This window comes from Prionailurus bengalensis, chromosome B4, assembly GCF_016509475.1.
Source record: "Prionailurus bengalensis isolate Pbe53 chromosome B4, Fcat_Pben_1.1_paternal_pri, whole genome shotgun sequence".
In the NCBI taxonomy this organism is placed as follows: Eukaryota; Metazoa; Chordata; class Mammalia; order Carnivora; family Felidae; genus Prionailurus; species Prionailurus bengalensis.
The window spans coordinates 116,996,510-117,016,855 of NC_057358.1; the positions used below are offsets into that span (position 1 = coordinate 116,996,510).

At 37.6% G+C, this 20,346-nt stretch overlaps 1 protein-coding gene across 1 annotated transcript; it reads left to right on the forward strand.

Moving 5' to 3' along the window:
* The first annotated feature begins 13,147 nt into the window (after positions 1–13,147).
* Positions 13,148–19,576, forward strand: SNRPF (small nuclear ribonucleoprotein polypeptide F). The gene is made up of 4 exons (XM_043562182.1): positions 13,148–13,378; positions 15,254–15,379; positions 18,832–18,896; positions 19,451–19,576. The coding sequence occupies exons 1-4, from the start codon at positions 13,376–13,378 to the stop codon at positions 19,515–19,517; spliced, it is 261 nt and encodes an 86-aa protein (XP_043418117.1). The 5' UTR covers positions 13,148–13,375; the 3' UTR covers positions 19,518–19,576.
* The last annotated feature ends 770 nt before the right edge of the window (positions 19,577–20,346 follow it).

The following is a 20,346-nucleotide window of genomic DNA, read 5'->3' on the forward strand; positions in this document are numbered from 1 at the left end:
TGGTTTGCCATCTGTCTGAGAAATATGAATTGTGGGTGCTTGGGTGGTTCAGTCCGTTGAGCGTCCAACTTCAGCTCAGGTCCCCGTGTCAGGTTCTCTGCTGTCAGTGCAGAGCCTGCTTTGGATCCACTATCTCCCTCTCTTTCTGCCCCTCCCCCACTTGTGCTCTCTCTGTCTCAAAAATAAATACACATTAAAAAATAATTTTAGGGGTACGTGGGTGGCTCAGTCAGTTAAGCGTCCGACTTCGGCTCAGGTCATGATCTCATGGTTTGTGAGTTCTTTGAGCCCTGCGTCGGGCTCTGTGCTGACAGCTCAGAGCCTGGAGCCTGCTTTGGATTCTGTCTCCTTCTCTCTCTGCCCCTCCCCACTTGTGCTCTCTCTGTCTCTCAAAAATAAATAAATGTAAAAAATTTTTTTTTAATAATTTAAAAAACTTATAAAAAAAGGAAATATTAGTCAATCTCAGGACCATCCTTCCTCATATTCTCAGACTTTGTGTCTGTGTTCTGGCCACTAGTATTTTCTTCTTAGTTGTTCGCGCTTCTTTTCTGGGTTATTCTGTTCTATTCTCAGTTAGGGTGAGCAACCACCCCAGGTTGCCAAGGACTAAGGGGTTTCTCCAATGCAGAACTCTGTGTGTTAAAACAGAGACAGTCCCTGGCAAACTGGGATAGGACGGTTGGTCACTGTAGTTCCTACTTGCAGTTTCAGCTTCCTTCTCCTTGACTCCTTGACTCTAACCAGGGTGCTATATCTTGCTTACCAATCATCTTTACATGGAACTTATATTTGTTGAGGTCCTACTCTATATTAAAGACTGAAGCATTTTCACATCACATAGTATCTCATTGAACAGTTATAACAGCTCTGTGTGCCTTTCTTTTACCCATGAGAAGAATTGCATTTAATTGGCAAGGATCACAAAATTAGTGACATAAAACAATGAACCCATGCCTAAAATATATTTTTGACTAAAAATATTTTCTTTCTACATAACTTGCTGTCTTCCTAACCTGAGGAAAACACAGCTGTAGTTGCATACATGGGTCGACACCTATCCAAATGGAACTTCTGGGGGAACCCTATCATACCTAGTCTCGCTGTCTATTCATTTTGGTCTAATATGATTCCTGCCACATTTGACACTACATGAAATCACCATCATATGTTATAAAGCACCAGCCACAATTCCATTTGGCATGCAGCAGGACAAACATCTCAAATGTTGCATTAAGATAAAAACTAAGAAGAAAGATAAACATGAATAGTATCACATGGCACCTCACATTGCCACAGTAGAGTATCAAAATGTCACTGCATGGCTATGGGATCTTTCCATTTTAATGCATCTATTTTATCGATCTTTTCCTTTTTAGAACTTTTTAAAGAAATCTTGCAATAAGTTTTTCTCCTTTACTTAATCCAAACCCCAAATGTTATTTATATGTTAATGCAAAATCATATGCAAAATACAAAATAGTATTATTTGTATTAAATTAGTCCCCCCAAATATTAACAAGAGTTGGGCAGGAGAGCAAATGATCCAATTTGTTTGGGAAACAAATTTTTTCTAGAACTTCTCAATCTTTATTTTGTTAATTTGCTTTGTGATGTCCCTACACAGAGATAGTGTAGCATTTGCCAAATGATTTGACCATGAAGCCTTTTTGTTTTGTTTCATGACTTCTCAATGACTTTGAAATATACATGGGGAAATGCTGTTGTCATCTGTAACAGCACAATACCCTCCAGGGGGCAGCAGATTCCCTTGGCATATGGCCAATCATCTGTTCATTGAACAGAATGACAAAGGTTTTAGAACATGGTCTATTATTTCTGGTAATGGATGTAAAATTTTTAGGCATTGAAATTTAGGCATTGAAATTTAACTTATGGTTAATAATAAAATAAATGTATGGCACTGAGATATAATAATCAAAAATAAACCAGGTGAGTCTCTGATCACAATTACATCATTGGACTGTAAACTTCAGATCACAGGTCCAATCTTTTCCTTCTTATCTTCAAACAACAAATATTAATTGAATGTTTCATAAGCAATAAAATGAAGTATTAGAATCAGTTCCTTTCCCAAGGAACTTACTAAGAGATGGGGCGAGGGGGGCAGTAATATTTAGAAGGGACAACAGCCTGGCTGCAAATTAGAAACACCTAGGGGACTTTTAAACAACAATAATGCCCGGGTCCCACCTCAGAACAATTAAATTGGAATCTCTGTGGTTTTAGGCATGGCATATAAAAAAATGTTCTCTGATAATTTAATGAGTAGTCAGGATTGAGAACCACTGTATTAAAATGATAAAATAATGTTTTAGGTAAGCAGTTTCTGGTGTTTTCAAAGAGGAGGAGAAATTTAGGCTTTCTTTTTTCCTCAGATGGAATGTTTTAAATGTAGAAGTTGGTAAAGCATGTGACTTTTGATCTCAGGGTTGTAAGTTTGAGCCCCACGTTGGGTGTAGGTATTACTTAAAAATAAAATCTTAAATTCCACATAGGAGTGAAATAATATGGTATTTGTCTCTCTCTGACCAACTTATTTCACTTAGCTCCATCCACATTGTTCCAAATAGCAAGATTTCATTCTTTTTTTATGGCTGAGTAATATTCCATTGTGTACATACTGCATCTTCTTTATCCATTCATCAGTCGATGGACATTTGAGTTATTTCCATAATTTGTTGATAATGCTGCTATAAACATTGGGGTGCATGTATCCCTTTGAATCAGTATTTCTGTATCCTTTGGGTAAACTAGTAATGCAATTGCTGGATGGTAAGGTAATTCTATTTTTAACTTTTTGAGGAACCTCCATACTGTTTTTCAGAGTGGCTGCATCAGTTTGCATTCCCACCAACAGAGTAAAAGGGCTCCCCTTTCTCTGCCTCCTCACTAACATCTGTTGTTTCCTGTGTTGTTAATTTTGGCCATTCTGACAGATGTGAAGTGATATTATAGTTTTGTATTTCCCTGATGATGAGTGATGTTGAACATCTTTTCATGTGTCTGTTAGCCATCTGTAAGTCTTCTTTGGAAAAATGTCTATTCATGTTTTCTGCCCATTTTTAACTGAATTATTTATTTTGTGCATGTTCAGTTTTATAAGTTTGTTATATATTTTGAATACTAACCCTTTATCAGATGTGGAATTTAAGAAACAAAACAGATGAGGGGCTCTTGGGTGGCCTAGTCGGTTAAGCACTCAACTTTGGCTCAGGTCACGATCTCATGGTTTGTGGGTTCAAGGCCCATGCCAGGCTCTGTGCTGACACCTCAGAGACTGGAGCCTGCTTTGGATTCTGTGTCTCCCTCTCTCTCTGCTTCTTTCCCACTTGCGCGCGCTCTCTCTCTCAAATAAGAAAAACATTAAAAAAAAAAAAAAGAAACAGATGAACACAGTGGGGTGGGGTGGGGTGGGGGATGAGAGGCAAGCCAGGAAACAGACTCTTAAATATAGAGAATAAACTGAGGGTTGATAGAGGGAAGGTGGGCCGGGATGGGTTAAATAGGTGATGGGTATTAAATAAGGCACTTGTGATGAACACTGGGTGTTGTTGTGTAAGTGATGAATCACTAAATTCTACACCTCAAACTAATATTACACTGCATGTTAACAAACTGGAATTTTTTTTTTTAATTTTTTTTTAACGTTTATTTATTTTTGAGACAGAGAGAGACAGAGCATGAATGGGGGGGGGTCAGAGACAGGGAGACACAGAATCTGAAACAGGCTCCAGGCTCTGAGCTGTCAGCACAGAGCCCAACGCGGGGCTCGAACTCACAGACCGCGAGATCATGACCTGAGCCGAAGTCGGACGCTTAACCGACCGAGCCACCCAGGCGCCCCAACAAACTGGAATTTAAATAAAAACTTGAAATAAAAAATATAAAATCTTTATTTAAAAAAGATAACCTTTGAAAATAAAATGCAGGCAGAAATAAGGGCTCGGGAGATAAAGCAACTGAGAGATTTTTTTTCTTTAAGTGTGTTTCTGTGACTATGTAAGTAATATATACACTGATTTCTGAACATTTGGGGAAAAAACAGAAAAAAAATCAAAATAACCCATAATCATATCACCCATGAGAGCCACCATTAACATTTTGACATATTTCTTTTGAGAAAGAGGAAAAGAGAATTGAGACAAGTTAGGAATGGGGTATAACCAGGTGTATAGATAAAATCAACCAATAGGAGAATACTTACTAGTACTTGGTGAAACTAAAACAAGACATGAATGGTTCCTAAGAAAATATAAATTACATCAGTTGACTCAAGAATAAATAGCAGAAAACCTGAATAGATCTCTAACTATGAAAAACACTGCAAACATTTGCAGAAACTTAATTCCATGAGATAAATATCACCACAATCCCCATTTTACAAAATGGGGAAATTCGAAAGGCTACATGTGAAGAAATTAGCAGAGCTGGAACTTGTCAATAGCTCCCATTATTGCAATCACCATACTCTAAGAGGTCTGGACCCCAACAAGAAAAAGCTCATCCTATGGTAGGGAAGTCATTTAACCATCAGTAACCCAGCACCTAATCTGTGCTAGGCACTGTTCTGAGTGTAGGCAATGCGAAGATGAATAAGCATGCTATGGTCCCTGTGCTCAAGAAGTTTCCAGTTGAGTCCAGACAGACAAATAATTATACAGACTACACTGCAACATGCTAATTGTTATAATAGAGATAGAAAAAAAAAAGTGTGGTCAGAGCTCAGAAGCAGTGATGCCATGGGAGACAGGGAAGAGCTCCTATTGAAAGTGCCATTTGAACTGGCCCTAGAAAGGTAAGCAGAGAAAGGAGAGAAAGAAGGCATTCCATACAGAGGGAGCAGCAGTTGCAGAGGTAAAATGCTATAGATAGTTGACTTCTTCATGAAATCTTTCTTTCAAAAACAACGCAAAGAGACATTGGGCTGCTTTTGACAGAGGGCAGCATCCTTTCCCTATTCCATCATGACAAAAACTGCTGTTAGTTCATGTTAAAATGGTAGTGATATTTGGCAAAAATCTACTATATTCTTCCTTAATGAGTTGTCAGAGATTCTGCCATGCCATTTGTCTTCTAAGCAACGTATTATGAAGGCTGTCAGTAAAGAGTAAAGATGAGGATAAACAATGTATTCAGCAGTCAGCAGGGGGCTGAGAATCTGTTCATTCAGAATCAGCAGGGGGCTGTGGGAAAATGTCTATTCTTTAAGCAAGCCTATGAAGGACTACCATTCAAAAGAGACGGTAGGTTTGTAAGAAGCTAAGAAAGTCTTCCTCTAATTTAAACTCCCAGGAGCTTTCTGTGGCCCTCTGCTTACAGACGGAGGATGAAATGAAGCATAGCAGACATTCTGATATAAGAGTGATCTTAATTTGACCACTCACCAAAACCTAATTCAGAGACTGACAGATGAATCTGATACTATACAGAAGGTTATGTGTATGGGTAATTAAGTTGACAGTCACATATGTCAAAATAATTCACACTCAGTCTGCAGTATAGGGATTTCACTGTCTTAGTGAGGCTATTAACTATGCGGGTAATTAAGAATTAAAATTGCTTGTTTGTTTTTCCTGAAGTTCTTACAGTTTGGGTTAGAAAAGCAAAGGAACAAAGTTTAGAAAATGACAGATTTGGGCTCTGAGACTTATTCCTTGTGGGACTTTGAATAGGTTGCTTAGCAACTCTAGCTAATAATACCTACTTCACAGACTCGCTGTAAGATTAAATGAGATAATATATGTAAAGGGTTGGCATGTAAGTATTCAATAAATTGCAGTCATAATGATGCTGCTGCTGGCTTAAATATTATTATTATATAGATTCAAGGACAGTCTAAACTTTTCTCTGAACACAGTATGTTCTGATAGGAAGAAGAAAATTTTTATTAAACATAACTATTGATAAATTAATTATATTATGAATAAAAATTATTGTGCTGATAAATTTTATCTCGTACTGTCACTAATATGATCTAACCTGTTATCTATAATCAAGCAGAAACAGAACCAGTTTTAGTTCCCCTTCTTAATTTATCACATTTCTAATTGTTCTACTACACTTTAAGAATCTAGGTGTAAGTATTAGCAGCATTGAAAAATATACTTTTTCAGTTTATCATTTTAAAACAATCATAGTTTACTGCTGAATGTTCTCAACATACATGGTAAACTGAAAGGCTTAACCTACTAGAAACGTATTGTTACTTAAACTGAAAAGTGATTCTGTCCTTTGAGAGGATAAAGGGTTACTCTCCTGTGATTGAAACAATAGTTACCACCCAAGGGATATTATTTATTATAATGTTCATTTTCTCCTGTCATTAATTTAAACTATTAGACAAAAACAGTAATGTATTGAAGCTGATAATGTCCTTAAAATGACCTATTTCAATTCCTCAGTTTGATGCAAAACTAAGCCTGGCATTTAACCAAATACTAAGTGTGATACTTTTAACATTTTTGTTTTCAGAATTGCAGCATCTATAAATAATATACCCTATAATTGCTAGAAGTAAATAATATAACTAATCTGGTATGAAATAAACCTGACTTCTTCTAACTTGACTGGTTCTCACACCTAAGGATAAATATCAGCTATTTGGAACATTGTAAATAACATTCAGTGCTTCATTTCTACAGTTCTTTAAATAACAGCCCACATTATTTTGGTAATACATGGAAACATTGTCTAATGCCTGAAAAGTTACAAGTGGTACTCAAAATCCCTCATTTTAGGTGTTGGATAGATAGCATTGGATGCAGAATATTTGACTTTGGGAAATTTTACACGTTTCCTGGAATACAATTAATATTTTTCTCAAATACTTGTCTATATTGTCTTGTTCACAGTAACTACATTACATATTGGTCAACAAGATCAAATAATTTTTTAACAGGAGATACTCTTTCAGTCTGAGAATAACACAGAATGGGTTTTTTCCTGCAAAAACAGTTGATGCCTATCTATAAAACTTGTAGTAATTATCACAAAAAACTAAAATAGACTTTTTAACCCTATACTTCAACAATTTTTCACCCATACACATTCAGTCATGCATGTAAAGCTGTCATTTCCAATCTAGACCTTTTCTGATTAGTCTTAGCTATTCTGAAGCAATGCAAATGAGAGTGATTATGTTATTGCTGTTGGGGCAATTAAATGCTCTATTTGTTTACTACTGAAAGCCCAACTGATCTGACACACAGTCAAGTTACAAATAGTTCTGTGTCTGATATTAATGAATGCCCATAATGCATTTTTCCAAAGTTATTTCTTCACAGTTAAAATGACAGAACTTTGTATGAAAATCCTTCCCCTCTAAATCAATGGTTCTCAACTAGGGGGAACTTTGCCTTCCAGAAGACATTTGGAAATGTCCAAACACATTTTTGATTGTCACAACCAGGAGAAGAGGAACGATACTATTATCTAACGGATAGAGGCCAGGGATGCTGCTAAACATCATACAATGTACAGGTCAGGACATCCTCCCCCCCCCCCCCCCCCCCCCCGCCACCCTGCTACCACCCCAATGAAGAATTATCTGATCCAAAATATCAATAGTTTAAAAGTTCTGGGGGTGGATGATGGCGATGGTTGTACAACAATGTGAGTGCACTTAATGCCAATTAACTCTACACTTAAAAATAGTTAACATGGTAAATTTTATGTTTTGTATATTTTACCGCAGTTAAAAAAAAATCAATAGCGCTGAGACTAAGAGCAAACAGGAGAAGGGATTTCTAGATGGAGAGAATATCAAGTGTAAGTACATGGAGTTGTAAAAAAAAAGCATGGCCTGTGATTCAAAGGCAAGTGTTGTGGTTTGTGGGACGGAATGGAAAGAGATGAAGTTGGAGAGAAACTTTGGAAAGGAGTTTGTTTTAGGCTGCTAGTAATCGGGAACCATCCAAGGTTGGCTAGCAACAGAATAGTATGTCCAGACTTTCATTTTGTTTGGGAGGATGGAGCTTAGAGATACCTCAGGCAAAAGGTGGGTAACAGATAAAAAGGTAGAATAGCAAGTTTTGTTTTTAAAAATTTGAGTCAGTGTAGGGGCACCTGGATGGCTCAGTCGATTAAGCATCTGACTCTTGGTTTCAGCTCAGGTCATGATCTCATGGTTAGTGAGTTCAAGCACTGTCATCGCAGAGCCTGCTGGGGATTCTCTCTCTCTCTCTCTCTCTCTCTCTCTCTCTCTCTCTCTCTCTCTCAAAATAAATAAATAAACCTAAAAAATTTTAAAAAAATGATTCAGTGTAAACCTTCAGACTATGAGGAAAGGTGGGAGAGATTGTATGGAACAGGAGACTGTAGGAGAAATTCCATGAGATTTTGTTTTGTTTCCTCTGTGTTCTGCAAACACTGAAGTTTCCATTTGGACACATTAACTTGTTAATGCCTGTGTGTCCATTAGGAATTTTACTTGAAACTCACCACTGCCACCCCATGGAAGTATGGCAAAGAACAGCAGTATGTTTAAAGTCAATATTTAATGTTGATCATCTACTTGAGGGCTCCCAGTTTTTTTTACCCCCAAAGTCTTTTATTATCTACCTTTCACCACCCCATAACTTGATGCTATGATTTATGAAACTAAAAGACATCATTTACTGACCAATTGCTTTCCCATTTTTATAAATTAGATACATATATAAATGCCAATCAGAGCTTCTGATCCATGATAATCGACCAGTATTTAGAGTTGATTTCATTCTAATCAAAATCAAAGAAGCATGACATTTCAGTCTTATACAGTCTCCATTAGCTAAATGTACAATTGTTTGACTATACTTCGTTAGTTGTTTTGTTTTTTGATAATAAAAATAGTTTGCAAAATCTCAATACTACCTACAAAGTGATCCAAGTCTCTAAAAACAAAACAAAACAAAACAAAACAAAACAAAACAAAACAAAACAAAAACAAAGTGATCCAAGTCTAGGGTTGTGTGTTTATAAACCACTGATCTAATCCACTGATTTTCATCAGGGGGTGACTGTGCCCCCCTGGAGGACTTTGGGCAATGTCTGGAGACAGTTTTGGTTGTCACAACTTGGGGGGGGGGGCGAATTGCAACTTGTATCTAGTTGGTAGAGGCCAGGGATGCTGCTAAAATACATACATTCTACAATATAGGGACAGACCCCCAACAAGAATTGTTTGGCCCAAAATGTCAATAGTACCAAGGTTGAAAACTCTGGTCTAGTTCAGTCCCTCTATTGTATAAATTAAAAAAATGAGACCCAGAATTGTTAAATTCTTCCTTTTATTTCAGAAACCTTACTTTTTTGAGGGAGAGGGAGAGAGAGAGAGAGAGAGAATAAGCACATGTGGGGGAGGGGCAAAGAGAGAGGAGAGAGAGAATCTTAAGTAGGTTCCACGCTCAGTGCAGACCCTACAGGGGGCTCGATCTGACAACTTTGAGATCATGACCTGAGCCAAAATCGAGAGGCAGAGGCTCAACTGAATGAGCCACCCAGGCACCCCTTGTTTACTTTTTAATTAGACAATGCATTCCAGGATTCCAAAAATAGTACATATATAAAGGTATTTAGGACTTGAACAGACATTTCACCAAAGATATACTAGTGGCCAATAAGCACACGAAAAGATGCTCAACATCATTAGTCATTAGGAAAATGCAAATCAAAACCACAATAAGAAGGTTTTTAAAAATTATTATTAGGATTACTAGAAAGGCTATAGTATAACTTTTTAAAAATTGAAAATAACAGGTGTTGGTGAGAATGTGGAGAAGTTGGGACTCTTGTACATTGCTTATGGGAATGTAAAATGGTGCATTATTGGAAAATGTTGAGTAGTTCTTCAAAAAGTTAAGCATAGAATTACCATATGACCCAACAATTCTTCTTGTAGGCCGATATCCAAAAGAATTTAAATACAGGTTCTCAAACAAATACTTGTGCATGGATGTCCATAGCAGTATTACCCACAATAGCCAAAAAGTAGAAATAACTCAAATGTCCATCAACAGATGCATGGATAAGCAAAATGAGGTTATATATACACAGTGGAATATTACTCAGCTATTAAAAATAATAAAGCAGTGCTATGTGCTACAATGTGCATACCTTGAAAATATTATAGGAAGTGAAAGAAGCCAGATACAAAAGGTTGCATACTGAATTATACCATTTACTTGTATAAGTTTATTTATTTTGAGAAAGAGCATGATTGGGGGAGAGGCAGAAAGAGAGGAAGAGAGAGAATCCCAAGCAGGCCCTTGTGCTGTCAGCGGGGAGCCCAACTCAGGGCTCAGTGCAGAACTTAAACTCATGAACCATGAGATCATGACCTGAGCCATATCAACAGTCAAATGCCCAGCCAACTTAGCCATCCAGGTGCCCCTATGTGATTCCATTTATATGAAACATCGAAACTAGGTAAATCTAGAGAGACAGAAAGCAGATTGGTGGTTGCCAGTGCCTAGGGGGAGGGAGAAATAAGAGGTGACCACTTAATGGGTACAGGATTTTCTTTTGAGGTATTGAAAATGTTTTGGAACTAGATAGAGGTGGTGATTGCAACAACTTTGTGAATATACTAAATGCCACTGAACTGTATAATTTAAAATAGTAAATTTCATGTTATGTGAATATCAGCTTAATAAAAGGAAGTTAAATATATATATATAGTGAATATATATATAGTGAATATATATAGTGAATATATATAGTGAATATATATATAGTGAATATATATATATATATATATATATATATATATATATATATAGTGAAAAGCTTATCTTTGTCTGTTTTCAGCCGAGTTCCTACCCATAGGTAACCAGTTTTCTTAGTATCTGAGGAATCTTCCAGTATATTGATGCACAAAGAAACAAATGGATAGATTATCTCCCTCTTTTCTTTCATACAGAGGTAGCACATTATATATGTTATTCTATGCAGGATTTTCTCAGCAATTTACCTCTGACATGGACACTCTTGAACATCACAGGCCAGTTTATTTAGTGAAATGTTCCTAAAACTGGTTCCTCTGATATTTCCTGGTGATTAGATTCTGATTGTGTGTCTTTTGTAAGAATAGCACAAAAGTGCATCTTCTCATTGCATCTTATCAGGTGGCACACTATTTTGATTTGTCCCATGGCTAACAATGGTCATTTGATCATTGGATTAAGGTGGTACCTGAAAGGCTTTTACCATAAAAGCAATCAATCATATAACATGTGCTACTAAATCTACCGTAAGTGTTTTCAAAGACATTTTCTGCTATCTTATATATTGACTTTTTTTATATAACCTCATGTATATAAATAACTTTTATGTGTCAACTCAGATTTTCTCAGTGTTGTCTGTGTCTGGGGTCCTGTCTCTATAGTTACAGACTACTTCATGAGGTCCCAGGTTCCTCCACCTGTGGCTCCTCCCATCACGCTAAACTGAAGCCGTGGAGTTGATTTCCTCAGCTCCGCTCTGCCAGGACATAAGATTGAAGTGGTAGGTAAATTCCCTCTCAGTGCCTCCCTTTGTTGAACTGTTTCAAAGCATAATATTTCAATAAACTTGTCCAGAGACAGCTTGTATGGCCAACCAACTGAGAGTTTCTGTGAAGGAGCTGTGGCCAGCTCATTAATGTAAAACCTAGCATCTGTTTCTCCTTCCGCGTCTTACCTTTTTTCTTTTATGCTTACTGCCCTGGGACTGTGCCTGCCAATAAAGCATTCACATTTAAATTTTTTCTTGGGGTCCATTTACAAGGATCATGGGCCTGACGCCATGGGAGAAATTTCTTTTCAACCAGAGTAATGGAAACAAGTGTGCTTTTCCTGAATTATTTTTTTTTAAATATTATGGAAATTGGATTATGTAACCAATCATATTTCTCTTTGCTAGGACGCCATAAAGTTTAGAGACAAATGTACGGCCCACCTCTAGCCAGTGCATAAGGCAGTATGGTGTAAATGTCTGTATTCCAATCTTTTTTTTTTTAAGTTTATTTATTTTGAGAGAGTACACACACGTGCGAGTAGGGAAGGGGCAGAGAGGGAGAGAGAACATCCCAAGCAGGCTCCGTGCTGTCAGCACAGAGCCCAAGGCGGGCTCAATCTCACAAACCTTGAGATTATGATCTGAGCTGAAATCAAGTCAGAGGCTCAACCCCCTGGGTCACATCCAAAGTCTTACCCATTACTACAAATGCCTCCATACACATTTAAACCTCAATTCCAGGGGTGTCTGGGTGGCTCAGTCGGTTGAGCATCCGACTTCAGCTTAGGTCATGATCTCACACTTCGTGAGTTCGAGCCCGGCGTCCGGCCCTGTGTTGACAGCTCAGAGCCTGTAGCCTGCTTCAGATTCTGTGTCTCCCCCTCTCTCTGCCCCTCCCCTGCTCATGCTCGGTCTCTCTCTGTCTCAAAAATAAATAAAAACATTTAAAAAAAATAAAAAAAAACACCTCAATTCCAACTCCATTTTCTTAAGGCCGCAAAAACAAAAAAACAAAAAAACAAAAACAAAACCCATCAATGCTCAAAGTGCTTACTCTCCAAGAACTGCATTTAGTATGTCAGATCAGAGAAAGGTAAAAGCCTGCATCTGGAAAAAACAAATGAGATTCTGATCAATACTGTTACATCAGAAGGATAAAAGACTGCGACTGCGCCGGGTTTCTGGTGGCAATGCAAAAGAAATTGATCTATAGGGAGGCCACCACACCATATCCTAGACTCAATTTGACCTCATCTTAACTATATTCTGTACTTCACTTTCTTTGGTGAGTTTCACCTTGGTCTTGCTTCTCGCATTCCCTTTAAATGAGCATTACAGAACAGAGAAGGAGACTGTGGCAGAGGGGCACCCAAATCACAGAATCTGTGGGAAAGCGAACACGAAACTCAAGAGCCCAAACCCCGTTCTCACAGCTGTGAAAGGACAAGCTGGTGAGAAATCACGTCCGCTTTACAGAGTACACAGCATTTCTCAGTGGAACTCATAAGGCAGGTGAGCAAAGGAGAACCTCCCGCCCGCCTCACTGGAGAGTTTCCCTAGCAAGGGCCCTGGAGCAAGTGGGGCTACAGAAGTTTCCCACAGGGCTGTGCGCGGCGCGGAAGGCTCAAACACTCACGCTACCGCTGGTTGCCAGGGGACACTTCACAGCCACCTCCTCCAATCAGGACTCATCTCTCTGTGCCCAATCACAGAAGCCAAGAGAGCTGTAGTCGGAGGTGAAAGGTCACGCTGCTGTTTGGCGGCCATTTCTCTGGAGGTTCCGCGATTCGCGCCCAACTGTAGCTACTCCAGTCACGAGGGACGGACGACAGCTGGGTCGGCGGCGAGTGGCCTGCGGCATTTGCTTATAGTCGCGATGGTAAGCAGGAAGAAAGCGACCGGAGTCGAAGAGCCAAGGGAGAGCGGGTGACCGGCCTCGCCGGGCCCGGGGCTTGGTTCGCTCGGTTCCCATTCATCCGCGTGGGGAGCCGCGCACCCGGTCGCCTGCCTCTTTCTCCCTGCTCTGCGAATCTGAGGCGCGCGCTCTCCTTCCGATGCCCTTCCCTCCCCAGAAGTGCCCCTGACCCCATGCCCCTGTTCGTTTGAATGTGAGCCTGAGGTACCTTGCTGTCTGGGACCACAGGGTCGAGGTAAAGATGAAGCGGTCTTTATGCCCCACTTACCCCACTCCAAAATCGGCTTTAATTTCATCATGTGGGGATTCCTGACCCTGCAGCCCACTGGAACACAGAGTGCAGGCTTTGGAGCATTCATTTGTTTGTTTAGCAAAAAAATTTTTGAGCGCGCGCTACCAGATACTGTTCTAGGCGCTAGAGTATAAGGTGAAAAGTACTGAGGCGGACCCTGCCCTAGCTTTACTCAGTCGGGTGTGAGAGATAGACTTTAATCAAATAACATAAACATGTAATTACAAATAATGTGAAGTACTGAGAAGAGAGCAAACAGGATGCTGAGAGGGTGCAAGATGGTACATTAGGAGACAGGTCAGGGATGGCATCCCTGGTAGGATTTCACTAACTAAATAGGAAATAGGACATCCAGCCCCTTAAAGAGGAAACGTGTACGAAGCATGGGGAACACGAGCATGTGGGCCCTAAGGCTGGAAAGAAAGCTTGACCAGTTGGAAAAATTGGCGGAAAGCTACACCGCTTGAAGAACATGGTTATGAGATAGGATGGGGAAGACCCTTAGGTGGTGGTAAGAGGTCTGGATTCTACTTCAAGTGCAATTGAAAGCCATGGAAGCATTTTAAGTAGAGATATCACATGATAAAGATAATACTTATGTGCATAAGTTGGAGAAAGACCAGAGTGAAAACTGGAAACCCATTAGGAGGTTATTGCAGTAGCTCCCATGTTCTTTGAGATTACACTGCATATGCTTATCTTAGAGGGGTTTAGTAGCCAAGTTCCTTGGTTCTTTTCTTTCCTTGGGCTGATGGGTGAGCAGATGAGAGAAGGAAAAATCTGAATTCACTGGGAGATACTACTACTGGTTTGTTGAATAGAAACTATCGATTGCCCATATGTAGCCGGGAGGCTTTACTAAGTCAAATAAGACCCAGCAGACCACCTAGCTCCTGGATTCAAGTGAAAGACTGAAATGTCATCTGCCCCCTCCTTACCTCTGTAGCCTCCTATTTGGGACTCTGACATCACTGGATTGTTTGTCCCTGAGATCGACTTGTTGCTTCACTCTTTACTCCTTTTACATAGGTAGCCTCTTGTATCTAGAACAGCCCTTTCTCCCTCTAGAAATACCTCTCATCCTTTAGAACGGAAGCATTACTTTGGGCAACCTCTCCTTTTGACTTTGGATTGACTGGTACCCTTACACATGCTATCTCTTATTACTATATTGCAGTGCAATACCTATTTGTATGTGTTTTGCCCCTCCCCCTCCCAGTGTGAGCTTCTTGAGGACAAGGACTATAGTCTACATTATTTTTTTCGCAGCGTTTACTTTGTTTTTTTTATAGTCTGGAACAATGAGTGATGTATAGTAGGTATTCATTGTTTAAGGGAATACTGAATGAAATTGCCTAACCGGGTGTTTAAATTTCTCATATGCTCTTCAACAAATAAAAGTGAAAATTAATGCAGTAAGTGAGAGTCAAGAGCTTGCTTTATTTTGATACCATAAAATATTGGTGATTTCAGTAGAGGGGAGTAAGTAATGAAAACTGAGCTAAGGAAAAGTAACTGATTGAGATCTTTTTTTATTCTTTGTGCAGAGTTTGCCCCTCAATCCCAAACCTTTCCTGAATGGATTAACAGGAAAGCCAGTAATGGTGAAACTTAAGTGGGGAATGGAGTACAAAGGCTACCTGGTATCTGTAGATGGCTATATGAACATGCAGGTAAGCTAAGGAGATAAGGATCATTAAATTATATTTATTTTGCTTTACCTTAACTCCTCAAGAGCTTATAAGAATACAGTCAACTAAATTGATGAACATAAAACAAAATTCAAGAAAAAAAAAGTCAAGGTCAAGAAGGCTGTTATAATTGTGATAAACTGTGTACAAGACCTGTTAAACCAAAATTCAGCCATAGAATTGACTTCTAGTGGTTAAAATAAAAAGAACTCAGATACTTGATTCATAGTGGTATAAAGGAAACACAAATGGTTTTTTGGTTTTTGGGGGGGTTTTGTTTTTGCAGAACAAACAAAACTCTCCAAGCATTTAGCTCTGAAAGACATTTTTCAAGTGACATTTTTTAAGTCTTTTAATGAATGCTAAAGACACAAAATCAAAGTAATTCAATAAAAGTATTTCTTGAGGGAGAGGATAGGCCAAGCCAAAGGAATTGTTGAACTGACTGCATGTGTGTTAAGCTAGCTTCTGTAAATGTTTAGGACAGGATTTTTTTGTTTTTGTAATTGAGGTAAAACATATGTAACGTAAAATTTACCATTTTAACCATTTTCAAGTATAGAACTCCGTGACATTAAGTACATTCACATTATGGTATATCCATCACCATTATCCATTTCTAAAACTCTTATATCATCCCCAACTGAAACTATACCCATTAAAAGATAACTCCCCATTTCCTCTAACCCCTGGTAAACATTATTCTTTCTGTTTTCATTCTGGGTACCTCATATAAATAGAATCCTACAACATTTGTCCTTTTGTATCTGGCTTATTTCATTTAGCATAATGTTTTCGAGGTTCATCCATGTTGTAGCATTTATCAGAGTTTCATTCCTTTTTGTGACTGAAATAATATTCCGTTGTGTGTATATACCACATGTTAATCCATTCTTCTACTGGTGGACATTTGAATTGTTTTTCCACCTTTTGGCCTTTGTAGTACAATGAACATGGTTATATAAATATTTGTTAGAGGTTCTGCTTTCACTTCTTTTGGATATGTATCCAGAAGTGGAATGATTGTATATAAAGTAATGCTTTGTTTAATTTTTTGAGAAACTGCCATACTATTTTAGCAAAACATAAAGGATCAGTTTCTCCACATCCTCACCAATATTTGTTACTTTCTGTTTTGATAATGGCTATTCTAAAGAGCGTAAAATAATCTCATTGTTTTGATAATCATTTCCCTGATGATTAGTGATATTGTGATCTTTGTGTGCTTATGGCAATTTATACATCTTTGGAGAAATGCTTGTTCATGCCCTTTGCCCATTTAAAAACTGGGGTGTTTTGTTTCTTTGTTACTTTTGTTTCTTTGTTACTTTGTAGTAGTTTACAGCCAGGTTTTTGATGAAAGAGTTTGAAATTGTATTTTCCTGAAGCATAGGTATTTATGTGACTGATTAATGGCAGATGGATTTTAAAGGTAGTTGGTCAGTCCAATCATGACTCTAAGTATTCCAAACTGGTACTTCTTGCAGGAAGAGTATTAACAGGGGCACCTGTAGGCAAAAAGAGCTGAGATTTTCCTTAATTCAAGAGGTTACCACTTGAACAGATGATGCTTAGGTCCCCAAAGTTCTTATAGAGCATGGTTTTGGCCTGGATAATTCCTCAAGCAGGAATCATTTACCAAGGCCATAGAAAAATCTGAAGAGTAATACCAGTCTGTTGAAATGTTCCAGACTTAAATAGTGGTAGTGATTACACAACTTTATGAATATATTAAAAACCACTGGGGGCGCCTGGGTGATTCAGTACAGGTCACAATCTTAGGGTTTTTGAGTTTGAGCCCTACATTGAGCTCTCAACACAGAACCCACTTTGAAGCCTCTGTCTCCCTCTCTCTCTGCCCCTTCCTACTGTCAAAAAATAAACATTAAAATTTTTTTTTTTTAACGTTTATTTATTTTTGAGACAGAGAGAGACAGAGCATGAACAACGGGGGAGGGTCAGAGAGAGGGAGATGCAGAATCTGAAACAGGCTTCAGGCTCTGAGCTGTCAGCACAGAGCCCGATGCAGGGCTCAAACTCATGGACCGTGAGATCATGACCTGAGCCGAAGTTGGCTGCTTAACTGACTGAGCCACCCAGGCGCCCCAAAAAATAAACATTTAAAAAAAATTCGGGGTGGGGGGGAAAAACCCACTGACTTGTATCCTGTAAAAGTGAATTTTATGCTGTGGGCATATATCTCATTAAAAGAAAGAAGTAAAGAATACCCACAGAATATTTGGTTTTAGAAGTAATGTAGTTCCTAGTGAGCCTACCAGAGTTGTGAAGTGTATCTGAATAATTACAACCACGTTAATGAGGCTTTTGAGTTTGTTTATTGAATGAAAATTTATTGACTGCCCATTACGTGCCTGGCTGTGTGAATATACCAATGAACAAAACAAAGTCCCTACTTTGAAGAAGTTTATGTTTTAGTAGTGGGAGATGGTAATATAATGTGATATCAGGTTATAATAGATGCTATGAAGAAAAAGAAAGCAGAAACATAGTGTGCAGTGTTAGAGAGCCAGGGAAAGCTCTGAGGAAGTAAATTTAATCCGAAAACAGAATTGAGTGAGGAACTGAAGAGAGTATCTGAAGAAAATGCATCTCAGTTTGAGGGAACAGCAAGTACCTGGGCTTTGTGGCAGGAACTTGTTTGGTGTGTTTCGGGCATGGCAAGAAATCCAAAGCAGAATGACTTAGAATGATAGAAGAATGGAATGGTAGTCATAGAGGACTTTTTACGTGATTGTGATTTGTAAAAGTTACAAATAAAGTTTTTTACCTATATGTGGAAGGAAACCTAAACTTTTTGACATAAAGTTAGAAATAATAGTTTCCTGAAATAACTATAAATTATGGTTACCCTGAATTGTTTAACTTTCTCTTAAGAACTTACTTCTATTAGCACATAATTTTTTAAAATTCTTACTCAGTTCTTTGGTTTGGTTGTTGACTAATATAAAAGTGTTAGATATTTTAGCTATAGATTTTGTACCCATTGGGTTCTTCAATGTGATATGGTGTTATTACTCAGTTAATACCTGGTTCCTTAGAACTGAATTTTTGGAAAGCATTTAAATCACAACTTATTCATAAATTGGAGACTGTCTTCCTTGACATGCTGTTTTAATGTCTAATACAAAGGAGTGTTACATAACTGAGAGATTTAAAAACTTACATTGAAACAAGCTTTATTATATATTCTATATCCATCGATGTTAACTTTACTGAATGTTTATATGAAACCCAAAAGTACTACAATAGTAAAAGAAAGCTAATATCCTGTTAATTATAGATAAATGTGAGTTGTTGGTATAGAAAGGTTTCAGTTAATAAGTTGTCTCACCAGTATTACCTAATATTTTAGGTAGTGTTACACTATTTTTCTCCTGTATTATTATACTAATATACTTTCTTTTTATTTAAAGCTTGCAAACACAGAAGAATACATAGATGGAGCATTGTCTGGACATTTGGGTGAAGTTTTAATAAGGTAACAAGAATAGTAGTATATGTAAGGAGTTACTAGTGAGCACTAGAAATCCCTGTTTTAAATTAGTGTCTCAATTTCAGAATTACTTTCTTTAAATCACTATTAACATAATATTCTACAGTTAGACTTAAAGAGTTTTGAAACCCTTAAACTTGTCAAAGAAGATGGAAATTTTTTGGAGTTATCCTTAAGATTTTTCTAGTGTTGATACTAAACTTTCTAGCTCTTGGTGTAACCTTTTTCAGTGGTTTAGGTGGAAGAGCTTGGTTTTGAATTTTAGTTGGGTCTGGCTGCTATTAGGGATTTTCATTATATTCATTTTGAAATAGCTTCACACCTTCAAATTTGAATCATTACCTTTGGAAGATCATAAAGATACCATTTCATAATACCTACTTGGTAAATAAGTGCCATGTGCTTTTAACAAAACTTTTTTTTAAAAAAGAAATGATGCATTGTAAATTGTAAATATTGTAAATATCTAGCAATAGTAATTCAGATCTTAATGTGGTTTCCGGTTGGAACAACAAAATGGACTGTTTTTCTATTTACAGGTGTAATAATGTCCTTTATATCAGGGGTGTTGAAGAAGAGGAAGAAGATGGGGAAATGAGAGAATAGCATCTTTTGTGGGGAATTTTTTTATATATATTTCTAGACAATAAACTTTTTTTTTTCAACTTGTCTTGTGAACTATTCCTATTCAGATATTTAAACGCAGAGCTCAAATGTTGAAACAGTTGAAAGATTATTCACAGAATTAATGCTTTAAAAGACACTCAACTTCATTCAAGTTGGTTTTCTTTTATAAGCTCAGTATTCTTTTTTTTTTCTATAGGGAGAAAATTATATGCTTAATAAACACTTATGAAGGTGAATTTCAGTGCTTTTCTTGTAATACTATATTAACTGAGACCTTTTAAAACAACTTTCTTTTAAAGTTATTGAGCCATTTTTGTCATGTATAAAGTTAAATATTTCCTTAGAATTAATGTATACTGTTTCATTTTACTTAGTAGTCAACAGATTACCTGTTAATTTAAGTTTTAAACTCCTCAAAACCATTTAGATGTTTTAGAGTTATACACTGTTAAAATGTATACTCCACAGTGATAAAATGTACACTATGAACTGTGCACTGGTTGAAAACAAATTAGATCATTTAAAGTCCTAGATTGTCAGAGAATGCCATTATTGCACTTTAATGGTCATTCACCACATTGTTAACGCAAATGTTAAAGGAATGTAACATAAAGTAATGTAAGTTAAAGTACACTTTGGATGTGTAGCTCCAACTGGAATAACCCAAAGATATAAATGTTTAGCTTATGGTATACTACTTAGGATATGGTAATAAAAGCCTTCAACAAAAGAAAATAACTGCCATTGCCAATCCTATAACCACGAGAATAAGTGCCTGTCTTCCTTAAATTGGTTAGGCCAGCCAATG

Excerpts from the sequence above, each read along its gene's own strand:
- SNRPF (XM_043562182.1), top strand. Across the intron at positions 15,380-18,831 it reads ATGGCTATATGAACATGCAG|CTTGCAAACACAGAAGAATA; the intron begins GTAAGCTAAGGA and ends TTTTATTTAAAG. Across the intron at positions 18,897-19,450 it reads TTGGGTGAAGTTTTAATAAG|GTGTAATAATGTCCTTTATA; the intron begins GTAACAAGAATA and ends TTCTATTTACAG.